This window comes from Hydra vulgaris, chromosome 12 (genome assembly GCF_038396675.1).
Source record: "Hydra vulgaris chromosome 12, alternate assembly HydraT2T_AEP".
Lineage (NCBI taxonomy): Eukaryota > Metazoa > Cnidaria > Hydrozoa > Anthoathecata > Hydridae > Hydra > Hydra vulgaris.
Window position 1 is genome coordinate 40,822,569 of NC_088931.1, and position 20,221 is coordinate 40,842,789.

A 20,221-nucleotide genomic window follows, 5' to 3' on the forward strand; every position below is an offset into this window, starting at 1 on the left:
GCTCTCGTGACTTCTGGAGAATCTTTAATAATATCAATAATAAGGGCAAATCTATAATTCCACCTCTCTTGTATGGTTCAGACTTCGTCACCTCACCTAAAAACAAAGCCGAATTGTTTGCTAAAAACTTTTCATCAATTTCATCTCTTGGTTCTACTAGTTGTGTTCTACCTGATATTGCCAACAAACAGGTTGATCAATTGCTTGACATTCATACTACTCCAGCATCTGTATCTAAAGTGATTTCCTGCCTAGACTCTTCTACAGCTTGTGGCCCGGACAACATACCTGTTATTGTCTTGCAGAAGCGTTCTCCTGAGCTTTCATCTATACTCTCAAAACTATTCAACAAGTGCTTATCAGAGTCTTGCTTTCCAGCCCGCTGGAAAGCGGCGTCTGTTATTCCTATCTTCAAAAATTCTGGAGAGCGATCCGATTCGTCTAACTACCGTCCCATAAGTGTTCTTCCTATCATAAGCAAGGTTTTTGAATCTTTAATTAACAAACACTTAATTTCTCATCTTGAATCGAATAACTTACTTTCTGACCATCAATATGGATTTCGATCTTCTTGTTCTACAGCTGATTTGCTAACAGTAATAACTGACAGGTTTTATCGTGCATTAGATAAAGGTGGAGAGGTTAAGGCCATCGCTCTTGATATTTCAAAAGCTTTTGATAAAGTTTGGCATGCTGGTCTTCTCCATAAGCTTTCTTCTTATGGTGTATCTGGCAACATCTTTAAGATCATTGAATCCTTCCTTTCCAATCGTAGCATAAAAGTTGTCCTCGATGGACAACACTCTTCTTCTTATTCTGTAAGTTCAGGGGTTCCTCAATGTTCTATCCTTGGCCCTATACTCTTTTTAATTTACATTAATGATCTTTCAGATATTTTCACATCTAAGGTGGCATTGTTTGCTGATGATACTACCATTTATTCTTGTCGTGATAAGAAACCATCACCCTCTGATTGCTTGGAGGGGGCATTTAAGCTTGAAAAGGATCTCACTTCTGCTACAGCATGGGGCTCACAGTGGCTGGTGAACTTTAATTCAGATAAAACTCAATTTTTTTCAGCCAATTGTTATCGCAATAATTTAGATCTTCCTATATTTATGAACGGTGATTTACTCAATGAGTCACCTACTCTTCATCATCTTGGATTAACTCTTACCAATCTTTCTTGGAAACCATATATCAAATCAGTTGCAAAATTAGCATCTGCTAAGGTTGCATCTCTTTATCAAGCTCGTCACTTTCTTTCTTCGGATTCTATTCTCTATCTCTATAAATCTCAAATCCGGCCTTGTATGGAATACTGTTGCCATATCTGGGGCGGATCTTCTAATGATGCCCTTTCTCTTTTAGACAAGGTGCAAAAACGCATTGTAAACATTGTTGGACCTGCTCTCGCAGCCAACCTCCAACCATTATCACATCTTCGTAATGTTGTTTCTCTTTCTCTTTTCTACAAATACTATAATGGGCACTGCTCTAAAGAACTAGCATCTCTTGTGCCATCTACTATAATTCATTCTCGTGTTACTCGTCATTCAATTAAGTGTCATCCTTTTTCTGTGACTGTTCCTAAGTGCTCCAAAAACGCTTATTTGTGTAGGTTTTTTCCTCGAACATCAGCTCTTTGGAATTAGCTTCCTTCATCTTGCTTTCCTGATTCATATAATTTGCAATCCTTTAAGTCGTCCGCCAATCGTTATCTTGCTCTACAATCTTTATCTTTTCTCTTTCAGTAACTTCTAACTTTAATTAGTGGCTGCTTGCAGCCTTGTTGGAAGCGAAGATGTTTAAAAAAAAAAAAAAAAAAAAATCCTAATATCTTGATGAAAAGCATCAAAATGAAAGTATCAATAGCAGCATGTGTAATAAATTATGATTTATGTTGTGGATTAAAAATTATTGTAAATGAAAAAAAAGATGATATATATAAGATGCTCACAAACTGCTTGGCAAATTGGAATTATTAGTAAATGGTTTACAATTAAACAAAAAAGTTTTTAAATGAAATCATTAAGATACTTACTTGATTACTTGTATTAAGCCAAAGTGAAAAAGTGAGCTTGAAACTTATTTTATCTTTAAAAAAATCATCAAAGGGCAGTTATATTAATGATGGCTATCAATTCTTATTAGGTTTTCTTGACATAGTTCATAGTAAGGTGTACAAACCATAACAGAAAGAGCACATTGTTTTAACCTAAAATTGGGATAAAATCTTTAGCTTAATCTTTAGTAATGCTCAGCAAAATTGTTTGTTTAGTATCACAGATTACATAATTTCTAGAGTTTAAAAAAATTAAATTTGTTTTGAATCTAGAATAATAGTGTAAATGATGGTTATATAAAGTTTGTTACAGACAAACAGATCAAAGCTGGAAGTTTGAATTAAAGAAAAACCACATTGTGAAATTGGTTCAAAAGGAATTAAAGAAAACCACATTGTAAAATTACACGGAAAGTAAGAAAGGGAGAGATAGCTTTATATCAGTTTATGGTTACTTTTTTATTTATCAATATTATTTTTTAAAGAGTTTATCATTTTAGCTTTAACAGATTCATGATCCAAATTATTCCAATTATTGCAAACTCGATTTATAAAAAAGTTATATCTTGCATTATATTACCATGCAAATCTAAAGCTTTGGCTTCTACTTTTTTTTTATTTATTTAGTACTCTAGTGGTAAAAGTTATTGGCTTTTGTGATAAAATTTGGTTGTAACCTTAGTGCTTAAGCTTTTAGTGAAAATTATTTTGATAAACAAGTTTGAAGTCTAGTTTGGTATCCTAATTGTTATCTAATTAAATGGAAGTTTGAAAAATAGTTTTTGACATTCAGACTTGAAATATTTAGCCTTGAAAAGAAACATTCATTATGTAAAAAATAATTTACTACTGTTTTCTTTACATTTATGTTATGTGCTAATTTGGCAAAAACATGGTTACTGTTTTCTGTATGTCCACTCTCTGAATATATAGTCTCTAGCCATACACAGAGTAGATATTTACTCTATTTTTAATTAACATTTTCAAAAATAAACTAATTCTCTAATTTAGAATGTATTTTTCTAAACTTTGGTAAATATTATTAAAGCAAGTGCTGAAAAGTTTTTTGTTAGCAGGTTATGGATAAATGTTTGTTGGAGCAACAATCACCAATTTGTTATATTAAAGTTACAAAATTTTGAAAAAATAACTTTAATTGTCTGCTATTGTAGTAGTAACAGTTTTTAAACTTAATTATGCAGTTTAGAAAAAAATAAAACAAAGTTTTAATCTGGTTCAATTTTAAGGAATAAGGAATTCTTGGGTGTTTTTTTGTATAAATATTAGGAAGTTGTTTTTAATGTTCTTTTTAAAAAGTCTTATGACAAACATATTTTTTCAAATTTAAATTTAAATCATTAAATCAATTTAAATCAATAAAACCATTAAATCAAATTTAAATCACAACTTTTTTTACATTTCCTATGTATTAATTTTATTTGTACATCTTGTGATGGTTTAATAACAATTTACTCCTGTTTTTTAAATAATTCCTAAATTCAAGTATCATGTTTGGATTCCATTTATATATAGATTAAAGAGAATTATTGTGCAAACAGCATTGATAATAATAATTTTTTACAACATGTAGTAATTATCAAGTAATGATTACTACTGTCAATGTTGTTTGTACAATAATTCTCTTTAAAACTCTGACTGAATGTAGTAATTATCAAATAATGATTATTACTGTCAATTTTGTTTGTGCAGTAATTCTCTTTAAAGCTCTGAAGGTATACAGTAGTTATCAACTTTATTTAGGGTAATTCCATGTAATAGAGTTGTCAATAGTTTAGATCCTTTAAAGCATAAGAAATATATGGACCTGCATAACTTCAAGAATTCTTAATCAATATTTTTGATTTCTGCATAATTTATTTATTATACAGAAATCTATTCGGCATTTCTGTTTATATTAATTATTGATGCTGGTTGGACTTCATAATGTAGAAAGTAAAGTATTTCAACTGTTGCGTTTAAAAAAGAAGTTAAAATGCAAATTATTTTGAAAAAAGTACAATATCTGTTAAAAAGAAAAAACAAGCCAACGCAAAAACAAAAATGAAAAAGAATAAAATAAACAATTATTACTCAAATATTTGAGTTGAAGTTTTGTGTTATTTTAGCTATCATTTTTTAAAATAATAAAATAGAAATATCAAGAAGTTTTTAATGGCGACATTAAAGCTGCTCAATTAGAGTTTCAATTTCTTTTGATCTAGAAGATGTTGACAATCATTTAACAAAAGAAATGACATTCATTGTTGGCACCAGGCCAATATTTTCTTGGTTCGGTTAATAGTACAATCGATTTGGATAATGTAAGTGCATGAACTTTACCTTAAAATTATCATTCCCTTTATCAGTTTTAGAAACCATACTAAGTCAGTAAAGTGCGTCAACTTCTTTGATAAATCCAACAAATGAAATTAATTAAAAAAACGAGATTAATTTTTATTAAAAATTTTATGCATCAACTTTATTGATAAATTCCACTACTTAAATTACACAAAAAGAATGTCTCTAATTACTCTTTTACGTAATAGATGATAATTGATGAGGAGGACACAAAATCTTGCTATAACTCAATCTTGCATTGTACTATAAAAATATAAATCTCTGTAAAATCTGACAGGACAATAGAATCATCAAAAGTGATTGTCTCTTCGAGATGCTTCAGACGGCTTGGTTGTGATTTTACAGTAATTGAATGAGAAGTAATTTTATCAAGCTTTTCACACCAGCTTTAAGAATTTATTTAATAGAAGATTCATTGTTAATAGTTCAGTTCTATCTGTTGTTGTCCACTGCTTAAATTCAGCTGCTGTCCAATTTTATTTAGATGTTTCTGTAAAAAATTATAATCAGCCTATATGTTGGAACAGCTATTGTATCTGTAAATCTGAGATTTTGGAGTATCCGTTTTGCGGTCTATGTACTTTATATTATATACTGCATAGAGCTCTTTAAGGTTATCAAAAATCTGGTTTGAATCTCCTTTGGTACTTTAATGTTGTTTAGTGCAAAAAGATTGTATTAGGTGACATTCAGAACAGTTTAAAGCTACTCAATAACTGCTTTTTTAACTACCTTTATCTTTTTCATTTCTTGTAAAGGCTTGTTAGAGGTTTTGTGTTAATTAACTTTTAGAGGTGAAAAAAAACTTTTAGAACAAAAGCATTCCTCAACATGAAATGTGCTGTTTAACAATGGTTTTGTTTGCTCCGTAATTCTGTTCTTTAAGAATTTTATGCTCCATAATTCTGATGCTTCATAATTCAATAAATCGTAAATCAGTTTTTAAGAACTTAGTTAAAAAAAAAGAAAAAGTTTTTAATGTAGTGCAAATTATGACTGCAAAAAATTTATTTTCATTCTCTATACTTTCATAATCCAAGTTTGAGAAATAAAAAATGTCTAACTACCTTTTTTAGCTTTGTTAATAATAAATAAATAACGACTCATTTTTTTAAAAAGTTGTTTTAGAACTCTCTCAACCCTTTAACTCCAAAACATGAGACAAACAAGTGAGACAAACAAAATGTGAACAAACATAGCGACTGAATGGTTAATCAATTTAAGTGCAATTCTACCAGAGATGTAATGGGGATCAAAAATGAAGTTTTTCACTTAAGGAACAAGTGCTCTACAGCTACGCTACTGATCATGTTTATGCAAATTGCAATATTTTGCAATGTTCATTCTGCAAAATGATGTTTAGACTAAACATTGTTATACTTTTTTTAATATTTGGATAGCATTATATCTTTTTTTTTTTTTTTACATAAAAACTTTTTTTGAACTCATTACAGTTAGGGAACTCTAAAAAGATCTGAAAGTTTTTATTTAATAGATTTTACTCAAGGGCAAACCATAAATGTCTGGATTAGTCCATATCAATGTTAGATTTGATGAACTAAAAAATTTGCTTGGAAAATATTTTCACTATTCAGTTCACCATCTAATGAACTAATAAATATGCTGGAAAAATATGTCTGTGATCTTTATGAGGCTGAACAAGAAGAATTTTTTGGTTAAACCTATAGGAACGTTTCTATATACATTAAAACTTTGATTTTAATTAACCAGTTATTGGAACCATAAAAATATGCTTTTTAAAATACCCTTTTCAAAATTTAATTACTAAATGTGTATAAATTTTTTTTGAAAGTTTTTTCTGAAAAAGATGCCAGCCTATATCTTTTCTACATTTTCGTATTCAGCACCTTCAAAGATGGTCAGGTACCAAATTTTAGCCATATTCTATGATTAAAACTTAAATTATTCATCAAAAAGTACCATTACAAAATCCATAATTGTTGTATTATATGAAGTTAGGTGCTTAAAATTCACACTTTTTCATGTTCCATTGATAGGTAGCACTGGGTAAAATTTGAAGAAAATCTGAAAGGTGCCTAAAAATATTTTGTTTTACTTTTACATGGAATTACCTTTATTAGTTTTGCTTAATTTCAATCCACTGTTAAAAAGATGTTTTTATTCAATGTTTTTTTAAACAGTTTAAAATTTATTTAAAACTGATTAAAGTTATACACTTCAATCATTGTTGTGTTAAAAATGATGTAAATAAACATTGCAATTTTTTCAGGAGAATAAGTCCAGAGTTATTAATTAAAAAATATTTCCAGCAATTAACATCAGGTTGTGGCAGAAAAAGTTGCTCTAATAAGAAATGTGTTTCTGGCGGATTTGTTGCAATGAATTGTGAAGAAGCTGCTGTAATGGCACTTAAATGCATAATTGAAAAAGCACAAATTTGTGAAGATCAAGCTGGTAATAATTTTTCGTATTTTTTTATTTTTCATTTAAGTTTATTCAAATGACCTTCTGCTTTTTAATTCAACGATGATGCTCAACTTTTTTAATGATCATATAATTTATTCTGCGTTTTTGTTAGTTTTTTCTAATAATATTTTAGTTTCTATGAGATAAAAATAAAAAAAGAACAAGGTTTGATAAAAGCAAAAAATTTTTGAACAAGGGTTCTGAGGACAAAAAGTCTTTGAAATTAATTGATATAAACATTTGTAAAGTAACTTAAACATAAATTTTTGTGTTATTAAAAATTATTTAAAATCTTAGGTAGGTCTATGGTTTATGAGAAGCTTTATGATAATTAAGCATATATTAACTAGTATAACTAGCTGTTTCATATGTATTTTAAAAAAACAAAAAACTTTTCAGTTAGATAATTAAAAAAAATAAAGCAAGTTTGCAAGGAACTACAAGTTGCAAGTTAAGAAAGACTTAAATAACATAAAACAGAAGGTAAACAGAAGATTAAAGAAATAGTATATTCTGTAACTCAAGAAAGCATGAAAATGAGAGAACATTCTAAAGTAGAGGAAAAACTAGATAAATAAATGTTTGACAAGTCATGGAAGACTGAGTTTTAGCTTATGAAAAACAAGATAAAAGCTTGCAACCATGCTAGCTTTTTTTTTTAGTTATTCACCACCCCAAGGCCAAGAAGGCCACTACAGTCTTGGAGGCTTTTTTTTAATTTTTTTTTGTGGTTACAACCCTCTCTCAACTCTATAACTCTGAAAGGGTGGTACTACCAGAGATGTGGTGGGGATCAAACTAGGAACCACTACCACATTTGTAGAAGGGAGAAGGAGATGCAACCTTACCACAATGTGACAGAGACTCAATCTTAGTTTAACCATCCCTTACTGCTTCCATCTAGTTCATGATAGATTCATTCTTACTACTTCCATCTAGTTCATTCTTTTATTACAAATCAGCAGTAGAATGAGAGAATCAAAGTTTATCAGAAAGTTGTTGTTGGATTGATTGAATCGATTATAAGACAGTTGTTGAATTGATTGATTAGATTGATTATCAGAGAGTTGTTGGCTTGTTTGATTGGATTGGTTATCAGAGAGTTGTTGTTGGCTTGGTTTGCTTGATTATCAGAGAGTTGTTGTTAGATTGATTGAATTGATTATAAGAGATTATTGTTTTTGAATTGATTGATTGGATTGATTATCAGAGAGTTGTTGTTGGCTTGATTTGATTGATTATCAGAGAGTTGCTGTTGGCTTGATTTGATTGATTATCAAAGAGTTGTTGGATTGATTGATTGGATTGATTATCAGAGAGTTGTTGGATTGATTGATTGGATTGATTATCAGGGAGTTGTTGTTGGATTGATTGGATTGATTGTAAGAGAGTTGTTGAATTGATTGGGTTGGCTATCAGAGAGTTGTTGGATTGATTGATTGAATATTAGAGAGATTTTGGACTCAAGGTATGATATAAGAACTACTTTTATCGAAGACCTAATAATAGTAAGAAGATGGGTTTAGTGAAAAAGGATCAAAACAATTTTCAAAGTATTTTAAAATGAAAATTACATTTTCCATCAGGAAAAAAAGATTTAATTGAGTGTTTGTTTAATAGTTTTCCATCAGTGAAACAAGATTCAGTTGAGTGCTTGTTTAATAGTTTCTTTCTGTGAAACAAGTTTCAGTTTAGTGCTTTTTTAATAGTTTTCCATCACTGAAACAAGATTCAGTTGATTGCTTGTTTAATAGTTTTTGTAAGAAATTGACAATTCCGGTGTTGTAAGGCTATGTCTTCCAGTGTTGTAAGGCTATGGTTGTCTGATGTTAAGAAATGACTTTTTTTTTTTTTGCAAAAAGGGATTAAAATTTAGAAAAAAATACAAATCATTAGGCCAGCAGGATGACCAGACAGTTATTACTTACTAAATAGTTTAAAAAAATAAAACCATATTTTTTATTTAAAAAAAATACAACCATGTTGTAACAACTATGTTTTGATCTATAAAGGTTTTATTCCTTGTGAATGGCGTGGGATCGCATGCTGTAACTGACCACGCCTATAACTTTTTTTCTTTACAATTTGACCATGGCAGTTTTGATGTTTTAACAATTTAAATGCTATAAAATAAATTATGTTATGAATAACTTTTAACTGTTGATCTTTTCTAAAGTTTTTATTTTAATTATAGTGATTGTTTAAAATAAATACATTTTGTGTAAATTAACAAATAATGTTATATATAAACTTTTGTTATGTAAGCATGTATGTTTTATGATAAATTTAAATGTTTGAAACTATTTTTCCATTACTTTCTAAAAATCTTTTGAAAGATAATTTTTTCAGTTTACTTAAAATTATGAATAAGTTAAATTAAATCTTCCATGAATAAAATTAAGACATGCTCTAAATTAAAATGTTTGATTATGTTTTTTAAATTGTTGTGGTTGTATCGTTTTCTTTTAAATTTGAAATGCATTTCAAAATCACATTTTCTTTCAATTCAAGTTGCTAAATTATTATATTTTTCCTTTTTTTTCCACAAAAAAATATACTGAACTACTGATAATCAAACATTTTATTCCAAATTTAAACAAAATAGTTGAAATTATAATGGAAAAAATGTCTTAGAAAATAATTTTTATTTATATTTGTTTCAAACTTACAAATAAAATTAGCTGGAGTAAGGTTATTTATATTATGCACAATATTATATTTTATGCACAAAATATATAATTATAATATTTATGCACAAAAACTAAGTGTTTTTAGTAAATAAACATAAAGTAAATAATATTTATTTTATAAACATTCAACACTTTCATGTCTCTCATTAAAGGTTTAGTGTGTTCCCCTAGTTTTTTCCTGTATATATCAAGCCTTCCCAGGAAGCATGTGTGGTCGCACGCCTTGTTTGTCCGCATTTAAAGTAAATTTTTTAGACTAACTGACCACGGCAGTTCGCATCTTTTTACTTATAAAGCGTTTCAATAAATTGCAGCAAAAAGCTAAACTTATCTACTAAGAAAAAAAACAATCCTTAAAAAAGGAAACAAAATTGTTACAAAATATCAAGGTTAATTAAATAAACTAGAAAATTTGATAATTTATAAAAGTAAATTAAAAAAAAAAATTTTTATAAAATTTTTATACAGTTTTTGTATTCTTTTTTTTAGTATTTTTGTGTTATTTTTTGTATTTTTTTTTTTTAGAGTCGTTGTTGAAAAAAACATTATCTTTTATAACAATGTAACAACAAATAAAAGTTTTGATATGCAATTTATTTACAATTTTTATCAATACATATAATTAAGAAACTAATTTGCTATGTACGCTGGAACTATAAGAAATTTTGTTAATTTTCACTTTTCACTTTTAAAAAAGTTTTTGCTATAATTGACGTTTTTTCTCTATACTTATATAATAGGAAAATAAGAAAATAAATTGTTATTTATTTGTAGAAAAATATTTAATTAATAAGTTTTGTTAATGATGGAATAAACTAAATAAAATAATAACATAGTTTCTTTAATAAATGTATTGCCCGCATTTGATGCATGTCTGAAAACGTTTCTTTTATATTCCCCAATTTCCAATGTTAATACCAATTACTAGAGATAACGAATATAATGATTGCTCTGTTTAAGAAAATGTATATAAAAACTTAAAAAAAAAGTTTTAAATTGGTTCCTAAAAATTTCGTTAAGAAAGCTCAGTATATTAACAATGTACTAGCATTGCTTGTTATTTTCCACTACCAAAATTGATGCAAGTCGAGGAAAAAAGTAGATAAGAATATAACGAAAATAAAAATATTCTTTGATATACAATTTTTTTGCAACTTTTTTCAGTCAGTATATAAAGGAAACTTTATAAATTGCACTAGAAACACATACAAATTTTAAATTTGTTTTTCAAATGTATTTGCTAAACTTTACTGCTTTTATCAATGCACAGGAAAGCGAGAAAACTAATTGCTATTTATTAAAAAAAAAAATTTTTTTGGCAAATTTAAATAATAAATTTATTTTCTTATTTTCCTATTACATATGTATTGAGAAAAAATGTCAAATATAAACATTTTTAAAAGCAAAAAGATGTACAAAACGAAAAAGCGTAAGAATAAAAATTAACAAATTATTGTGTACATAGCAAATTAGTTTCTTAATTATATGGATAGTTATACTCTTGTGTCATGTGCATATATGGATAGTTATACTCTTGTGTCATGTGCATATATGGATAGTTATACTCTTGTGTCATGTGCATATATGGATAGTTATACTCTTGTGTCATGTGCATATATGGATAGTTATACTCTTGTGTCATGTGCATATATGGATAGTTATACTCTTGTGTCATGTGCATATATGGATAGTTATACTCTTGTGTCATGTGCATATATGGATAGTTATACTCTTGTGTCATGTGCATATATGGATAGTTATACTCTTGTGTCATGTGCATATATGGATAGTTATACTCTTGTGTCATGTGCATATATGGATAGTTATACTCTTGTGTCATGTGCATATATGGATAGTTATACTCTTGTGTCATGTGCATATATGGATAGTTATACTCTTGTGTCATGTGCATATATGGATAGTTATACTCTTGTGTCATGTGCATATATGGATAGTTATACTCTTGTGTCATGTGCATATATGGATAGTTATACTCTTGTGTCATGTGCATATATGGATAGTTATACTCTTGTGTCATGTGCATATATGGATAGTTATACTCTTGTGTCATGTGCATATATGGATAGTTATACTCTTGTGTCATGTGCATATATGGATAGTTATACTCTTGTGTCATGTGCATATATGGATAGTTATACTCTTGTGTCATGTGCATATATGGATAGTTATACTCTTGTGTCATGTGCATATATGGATAGTTATACTCTTGTGTCATGTGCATATATGGATAGTTATACTCTTGTGTCATGTGCATAAATGATAAAAAGAATAAGCAGCATATCAAAACTTTCAATTGTTGTTAAATTGTTATAAAAGATAATATTTTAACAATGACTCTAAAAAACAATGACTCTAAAAAATTGATATTTCGTTACAATTTTGTTTTCTTTTTTAAGGATTGTATTTTTTTTCTTAGTAGATAAGTTTAGCTTTTTGATGCGAATTATTGAAACGCTTTATAAGTTAAAAGATTCAAACTACTGTGGTCAGTTTGTCTAAAAAAGTTACTTTAAACGTGGACAAACAAGGCATGCGACCGCACATGCTTCCCGGGAAGGCTTTTTGTATCATTAGCAAACATAATTGGGTTTAACCTAACTGATACATTATTTAAGTCATTTATATAAACTAAGAATAAGAGAGTATTGATTCTTGTAGTGCACCTCACGGGGTTTTCCGTATTCCTTAGTTTGAACATATTGTTTTCGATCAGTAAAATTAATTTTAACCGAATAGTATCCTTTATTAATTATCCCATAATGCTTTAACTTAACAAAATTTAAATAACTCTAATAAAATACAGTGACTAATAGTTTTAAAAGCATTTGTCTAAAGTTAGAGTGAGGAGCAGGGATGCGGAGTCCCAAAATGGACTCCGGATTTGAAAGTCACAAAAAGATTACTTTATCCAAGTTTTTGGTATCCAAGAACTCTAAAAATATAAATGAGTTTATAGACTACTAATAGGAAAAAAATTAAGACTTTTAGGTTAGAGGAACAATCATTTTTTGAACACGGAGTCCTTAGGTATAATGGCGGCAAGGACCCCGAGACTCCAGGACTCCGGGCTTAAAAACAATAAGTTTCAAGTCATTAAATCTCATGAACTTTTTTCTTAAAGTAGATCATAAGTCAGCAATCATGTTTAGAGCTTCTGGACACTACAAACTTGGAAAGAGATATAAAGCCAGAGTCCTTTTAAGACTCTGCATCCCTGGTGAGGAGGATTGGCATATTCGTAATTTTATTGAAGAGGTCTTTGGAAGTTCAACAGAGGAAGAAGGGGGGGGGGTCTGGGAAGAGATGTAAAAATCACCCAAAATTTGTTGACAAAATTAATGGACTAAAATAAAAACTGTAAAACAAACATTTTTATTAAATTCTTAATAAATGCAAAAAAAAAAAAAAAAACTAATGTTTTATTCAAATCCTCAATAAAACAATTAAAATAAAAACAGAAAATAATCGTTTTAATTAAAATAAATCCAGGGCTCGAATTAAAACAAAAAAATCTAATCACGAAATAAAAAATTTCAACCCCCCCCCACCCCCACCCCCACCCCTCATCCCTGGTGCCGTTCTGTGGTAAGAGGGTTTGTGTTAGTATAAAATTGTATTTTTTCAACATTAGTTCATAAGTGTTATTTTTTAACATATCTCTCATATTAAAAGATTGTTTTTTAATTTTCTCGTTTGGTGGAGTTTAGCATAGTTTACTGTTATAATTTACAGCTTAAGTTATAGTTTAAAGTTTAAATTGCAGTTATAGAGTAATGTGCAAGTCATGATGAAATGAGCAAGTAAAGTATTTAATACTATTACAATATTACTTTTAGTAACTAACATGATGCCTAAAATTTAAGTTTTTAAATAAGTAAAAGTAAAAACACAAATATTACAATATTTACTTTAATTAGTTTAATTAGTAAAAAAACTATTTATTACGTTCATGGTGACAATAAAATATGTGTTGATTTTAAAGAATTGTTATTATAAAAAGCTATAAAACAATAAAACAAACTGCAAAAGTTAGAGCTTGTGTTATTGTAAAAAGCTATAAAACAACTATAAAACTGCAAAGTTTAGAACTTGTGTTAATATAAAACAAGTTCATTGTTTTATATTAACACAAACACGTGATGCTGTTCGTATTGCTGTTTTATAAAATTAAGTTTTTATAACAATAATAACATAAAATGCGTTTAAAATAAAACGAATTAAATAGAGACGTTAAATTAAAAAAAAAATGCATAAGCATGCATATCCATAGACCAAACCAGTAAGGTCAGACCAAAAAAACATTAGATACCATGTTTATTATAACTTATTGCTAGAGTAACTCTTCCTGATGATCCAGCAATGGTAAAACTTCAAGTTGAAGAAAAAAGTTAGATAAGTGTTTTTTACTAATTTATATATATATATATATATATATATATATATATATATATATATATATATATATATATATATATATATATATATATATATATATATATACATGTTTAGCACCACTAAAGTAGTTTTTAAAACTTTAATAGCTGTTTATTCTACCCCAAATAATATTTCCATCCAAAACTGTTTATGAATAAGAAATATTGATGAATAAGATTTATTTCGAACTTTTATTTTATCAATATTTAAATGTTTTAATACTAATGTATTAAATATGATTCAACTTTTTGTTTACTTAACCACCAAAAAGTTTGTATGGTGAAAAAATGCCTAATTTTAACATAACTTAAAATAAAGTTTGCAAAAACAGAGAAACATTGCAGCTTTTTTTATAGAATAGAAAAATGCATACTTTGATATTTCATTTCGAATTTAGTTCAAATAAAAAAATTTATTTGTGAGCATTATATCAGTGACATCTCTATACATCATTATAGCAGTGACAATTGTAAACAGCATTGTATCAGTTACATCACTAAACAGCATTATAACAGTAACCTCACTAAACAGTATTATAGCAATGGCATCATTAAATAATATTGTATCAGCGACATCACTAAACAAATAAAGAACTTTAATTGTCAGCATTATTAAGTGACATCACTAAGCAAAAGAGGATACAAAATCTTGATGCTTTAAACAGGTCATTTACATGTATAAATGTATCTAATAATAGTTGGATGTCTAATAAGGAGCCTTGTGTTACTCCACATAATTTTGTAATTATGTTTTTAAACTGTCATTGAAAAATAAAATAAAAAAATATTTAGTTAAGAAATTGATTAGAAAATAAATGGTTTCAAGTTGAGTATCACTGCTTTAGTGTGTGGATTTTGTATTGTATATTTTTTAATTTGTTTTACTTTTAAAGATTTTTTTTTGTTACTATTCTATGTACAGTTAGTTAGTTAAACTCATGTAATTCGAATTCATGTAATTCAAGGAGTCTCAAAATATGCTCTCGAGTTATAAGAATTTTCGAAAGTTTCAAAGTTTGAATCTTAAATTTTAATTCCTGAGGAGACTGAAGAAGTTGTTTGTTTTTAGTCATCTTCGAGTTATAGGAGTTTGAATTACAAGAGTTCTACTATATGTTTTATTTACTGTTATATTCAAAAAGATTTTATTAATGTTTTATAAATCTTTTTAAATGCAGACCCAATTACTTCTTCTGACCAAGTACTCAGTTATTCTTATATTAAAAAGTTAATTGAATTTTGCGACAATGGAAATTTCTTGCCATTACTTCATATTCTTGGAAAGGCTTTTTCTTCACCTGATCTAATGAATAAAAGTTTTATTGTAACAAAAAACATTATTCCAAACAGTCCTGAGTCAATTATACCTCTTGATTATAATGAAGTTATAGATTTTTATAATTTACTGTTACAACTTGAACTTGAATCTATTGAAAATGTTATAATTAATGGAATCATTGCATTAGCAAGTAGTTTTGAAATAAAGTTAAAAACAAATACCTTGTTTGATAAAACCGATTTGAATCAGTTTGTTATTATTTTACTAAATCCTAACCTTCACAGTCCAGAATATTTTGAATGTGCTCTTCCAAATATTCTCCAGGCTTTAGTTTCTCTACCTGTCAATTTACAAGCCATTCTTGCAAATTATTTATCAAAGCTTTCATCATCAAGTCTTAAAAAAATACTTGATGTTTTTCAGCAGCTGATTACCGTGAGAATATTGACGGGACCTCATGCTACAAATGGAACTTATGTCAACGATGACATAAATATCACAAACTCAATAAAAATGATTAAAATTATATATTATGCTAGTATTCTTGGAGGAGATATGGAAAAAACCCTAAAATACTCACATTCTGCTGTTAAAAAGAGTTCTCAGGACATTGTAGAACCATCCAGAGCAGGCTTGCCTAAAGACACTTTTGTTATGTTAGAAGACGTTTTGGAGGTTGATTTGTCGAGATGTCGTAAGCCATTAATTCCATATGATGATTTTATAAATGACTGTTTAAATGATGCAATAGAAATGAGTGTAGATTATTCAAACTTTAAGAATGGAAGCGATAAGTTTTCTTTCTTGCATTTTCCTTTTGTTTTAAAGACATCGACAAAAACTTTGGGTTTGTTTTATGATAACCGAGTTCGTATGTATAGTGAAAGAAGAATAACATTGCTAACTGGGTTATTACAAGGCCACATACCATCTCCATACTTAAAGCTAGTTGTAAGAAGAGATCATCTAATTCAGGATTCACTAGTTGGGGTAAATTTTTTTGTTCTTTTAAATTTTTATTGTCATAAAAATAAAATAAATTTTTCTTTTTATCCTTACAAAATATTTTTAAGAATCTTAACTTCAATTTAAATAAGTATTATTATTTTTTCAAACATTTTTTTGCTTTGTAGCTTTTGATTATTTCTTTTAAAAGTTTTATATAAGAATAACCTTATAATAATAATAATAATAATAATAATAATAATAATAATAATAATAATAATAATAATAATAATAATAATAATAATAATGACAATAATAATAATAAGGGTTAATCATAACTATGATAAAATTTTTCAACAAATGGTTTAATAATTGCTTTAAACATTGTAACTGTCAGTTTTGATGTCACCTTTAGTTTGTATATTTTATGTATGTTGGTAATGCAGAGACTAGATGTTATTTATTTAGATATATATTGCAAACCTTCCCGGGAAGCGCGTATGGTCGCATGCCTTGTTCGTCCACATTTAAAGTAATTTTTTTAGACAAACTGACCTCATCTTTTAACTTATAAAGCATTTCAATAATTCCAGCAAAAAGCTAAACAAAATATCAAGTTTAATAAAATAAACTTGAAAATTAAATAATTAAAAAAGTAAATAATTTTTTTTTTTTTTTTAATTTTTATACAATTTTTGTATAAAAATTAAAAAAAAAAAAATCTTTTATATCTTTTTTATCTTTTATATCTTTTATATCTTTTTTTTTTAGTGTGGTTGTTGAAAAAAACTTTATCTTTTATAACGATTTAACAGCAATTGAAAGTTTTGATATGCAATTTATTCATGATTTTTATCAGTCCATGCAATTAAGAAACTAATTTGCTATGTATGCTAGAACTATAAGAAATTATGTTAATTTTTTTCTTATTTTTTCACTTTTAAAAATGTTTTGCTATTTTTTGACATTTTATTCTCAATACTTATATAATAGGGAAATAAGAAAATAAATTGTTATTTATTTTTAAAATATATTTACTGCATTTGATGCATGTCTGAAATTGTTTCTTTTATAATGCCTAATATCCAATGTTAATACAAATTACTAGAGGTCATGAACATAACGATTGCTCTGTTTAAAAAAATGTATTAAAAAAATTTAAAAAAAGTTTTAAATAGGCTTCTAAACATTTCGTTAAAAAAGTTCAGTAAAGCCCACAAGCTTTTGGAGCATTGTCAATAACAATAGTTCATTGGGAAATAATCAGGGTTTAAATGCACAGTTTGGATAATCCTCAACTTGTTTCTCTGTGCAGCAGCCTTGTTTGTCATGGTTCGTGTTTCGGAGTTACAGAGTTGAGTTATAGGGTTATAACCACAATGAAGTAGCCTCTGTAGTGGCCTCTCAGCCTTGGGAAAAAAACAAAAAAAATCCTACAAAAGTGCTGAATATTTCAATGGGGGTATTAAAAACAACCAAATATTTTATATTTAAATATTAGTATTAATGATTTAATTTTTTACATAATAAACTTGTTTAAAAAAAAAAATTTATTACAAATAAATAGCAATTAGTTTTCTTGCTTTCCTGTGCATTGATAAAAACAATAAAGTTTAGCAAAAACATTTGAAAAATAAATTTAATAATTGTCTATGTTTCTAGCGCAAATTATAAAGTATTTCCATAATATACTGACTGAAAAAAGTCACACAAAAATTGTATATAAAAAAACATCTTATTTTCGTTATATTTTTCTCTACTTTTTTCCTTGGTGTGTATCAATTTTGGTAGTGAAAAATAACAAACGCCCTTAAAATAAGAAAACAAAAACACTAAAGTATTTAGTTATATTATTGTTTTTACAACAATTTTCTTTTTTTAATATTCCATTTTTTTAGCTTACTTTATTTAGATTTTCTATTTTGTATAGTCTTTGGTTCTTGTTAGTCTTTGCTGTTTTATTCTATTTAGTTTCTTATAGCTTTATTTTAAATTCCTAAAATGCTTACTATATAAAAATTTGGTCAAATTGTCTAAAAAAATTACTTTAGTAATTTTTTTAGACATTTTGACTAAATTGTCTAAAAAATTACTATAGTGTGGGCGAACAAGATGTGTGGCTGCACACGCTTCCTGGGAAGGCTTGTTATTGTGTATATATATATATATATATATATATATATATATATATATATATATATATATATATATATATATATATATATATATATATATACACACACACACATGTATATTATTTTAATGTATTCTACAAAATAGAATGCTAAGTGTTTCTAAATGTTTTTAAAAAAACAGAGCAATAAATTAGTGCTTTTAACCAGGTTCCCTTAAGACCAAAAAAACTCTTATTCAGAACTTGGTAACAAACCCATTAATTATAAGAAAATTATTTTAAATTGTTAAGCATGTTGCTTTAGCAACTGCAAATACTGACTGAAGCAGTCATCTTCTTAAGTATTTTTTAATATTTGTTATTAAAATTAAAATGATAATTTTAAATCACTAGGAATTTGATTAAACAGTGTTGATAAGACGCAACCGTTAGAATAAAATAAGTTAGGCTGCTATAATTTGTAATTTTTTTTCAGTCAATATTTTAAGAAATAAAAATATTTTAAAAATTCGCAATAAGTTATGTTTGAATTTACATTTCAAATACGTATTGGGTAATGCATATTTCACAATCAAAATATTTCACTATCAAGATATTTCACAATAAAAATATTTCACAATAAAGAGACAATCAAAGCTACTGATTGCATTGTTAAAGCTTTCTAAAATTCCAAAATGAATCACAGTTTTATGTTCAACATTTATAATATTTATATTAATAAGAAAATAAGTTATCCTTTTGTTACAGACTCAACAAATTTTGAGATTTTTGAAATCTCTGATTTAATTCCTTTTAGTTTAATAATACGACAAAGGTTAGTTGCAATAGTTAAGATAATAGAAAACAGCTTCATTCATCATGATAAGAACACTTTTACAAAAATTCCAAAAAATTTTAACTACAACAATATAAGAGAGTTATAGGTTTCTTGCTTCTTATCAGTTCTTGTTTTTTTCTTGTCAAAAATTATTGGAATTAGTTTTTGCAAGAACGCTACTCATATCATCTTCTGTTCATATTTTAAAATAAAGGGTGATGCGGAAGTTATCAGGCAAATCTGAATTTAATTATTTAAGCAAAATAATTTGTTTTTGTGGTTTTATGCGTAGGCATAAACATTCTATAAAAAATAAACTTTATTATTTGAAATACAATCATTTAAAATGAGGTTAAATGCAGCTGAACGAGAATTTTTTCGAAATAGACTTAAAATGTTTTTTATAAATAAATTTTATATATAAAAAATAAAGGTACTCATAAACTCATAAAAAGAAGGAAAATCAATAACATCAATTACTTCCTCGGCCTGTTTTTAATGCCAATTTTATTCTAATTTTAATGCGGCTATTTTTTCGTTTAGCCATGGTATCTCTTCTTTATATTCTCTTACAGCTCCAAGTAGGATATATGATAACCTAAAAAGATTAAAAAGCTGTTCAATCCATTTCTGATAGAAAGCACCCTGGTCATCCTACATCCTGGACTTGAGAAAAGAAAGCCGAATTAACAAAGATTAAGAAAGAAAAATTTTAAGTTTGGTGTAAATCAATCAACAATTGGTCGTCTGTTAAAAAAAATAAATATTAAATATAGAAAATGTGAAAAAACTCCAAAATACACTATAGAACAACAATTAAAGGCAAAGAAAAGAAGCAGGAAACTAGTTAACCAACTCTATAACACAAAATTGCTTCTGGTCATTGATGAAAAAAAATACTTTTGTGTTGCAGGGGACAACATGCCTGGAAATTCTGTATACTACACAAACAACAGAAAAACATGTTCAGAAGGTGTTCGTTTTATAGGAAAAACAAGATTTCCAAAAAAATCATTAATGTGGATAGCCAT

The 20,221-nt window shown here is 27.2% G+C and overlaps 1 protein-coding gene across 2 annotated transcripts in view; it reads left to right on the forward strand.

Moving 5' to 3' along the window:
* The window catches only part of LOC100205089 (ubiquitin-protein ligase E3A), a 60,697-nt gene that overhangs the window by 14,246 nt on the left and 26,230 nt on the right, over positions 1–20,221 (forward strand). The window contains exons 3-4 of one of the 2 annotated variants that reach the window (XM_065813259.1): positions 6,675–6,859; positions 15,194–16,284. In XM_065813259.1, coding sequence (XP_065669331.1) covers positions 6,675–6,859; positions 15,194–16,284 — 1,276 coding nt within the window. The remainder of the gene's footprint in view (positions 1–6,674; positions 6,860–15,193; positions 16,285–20,221) is intronic. The other variant, XM_065813260.1, reaches the window with a different exon arrangement.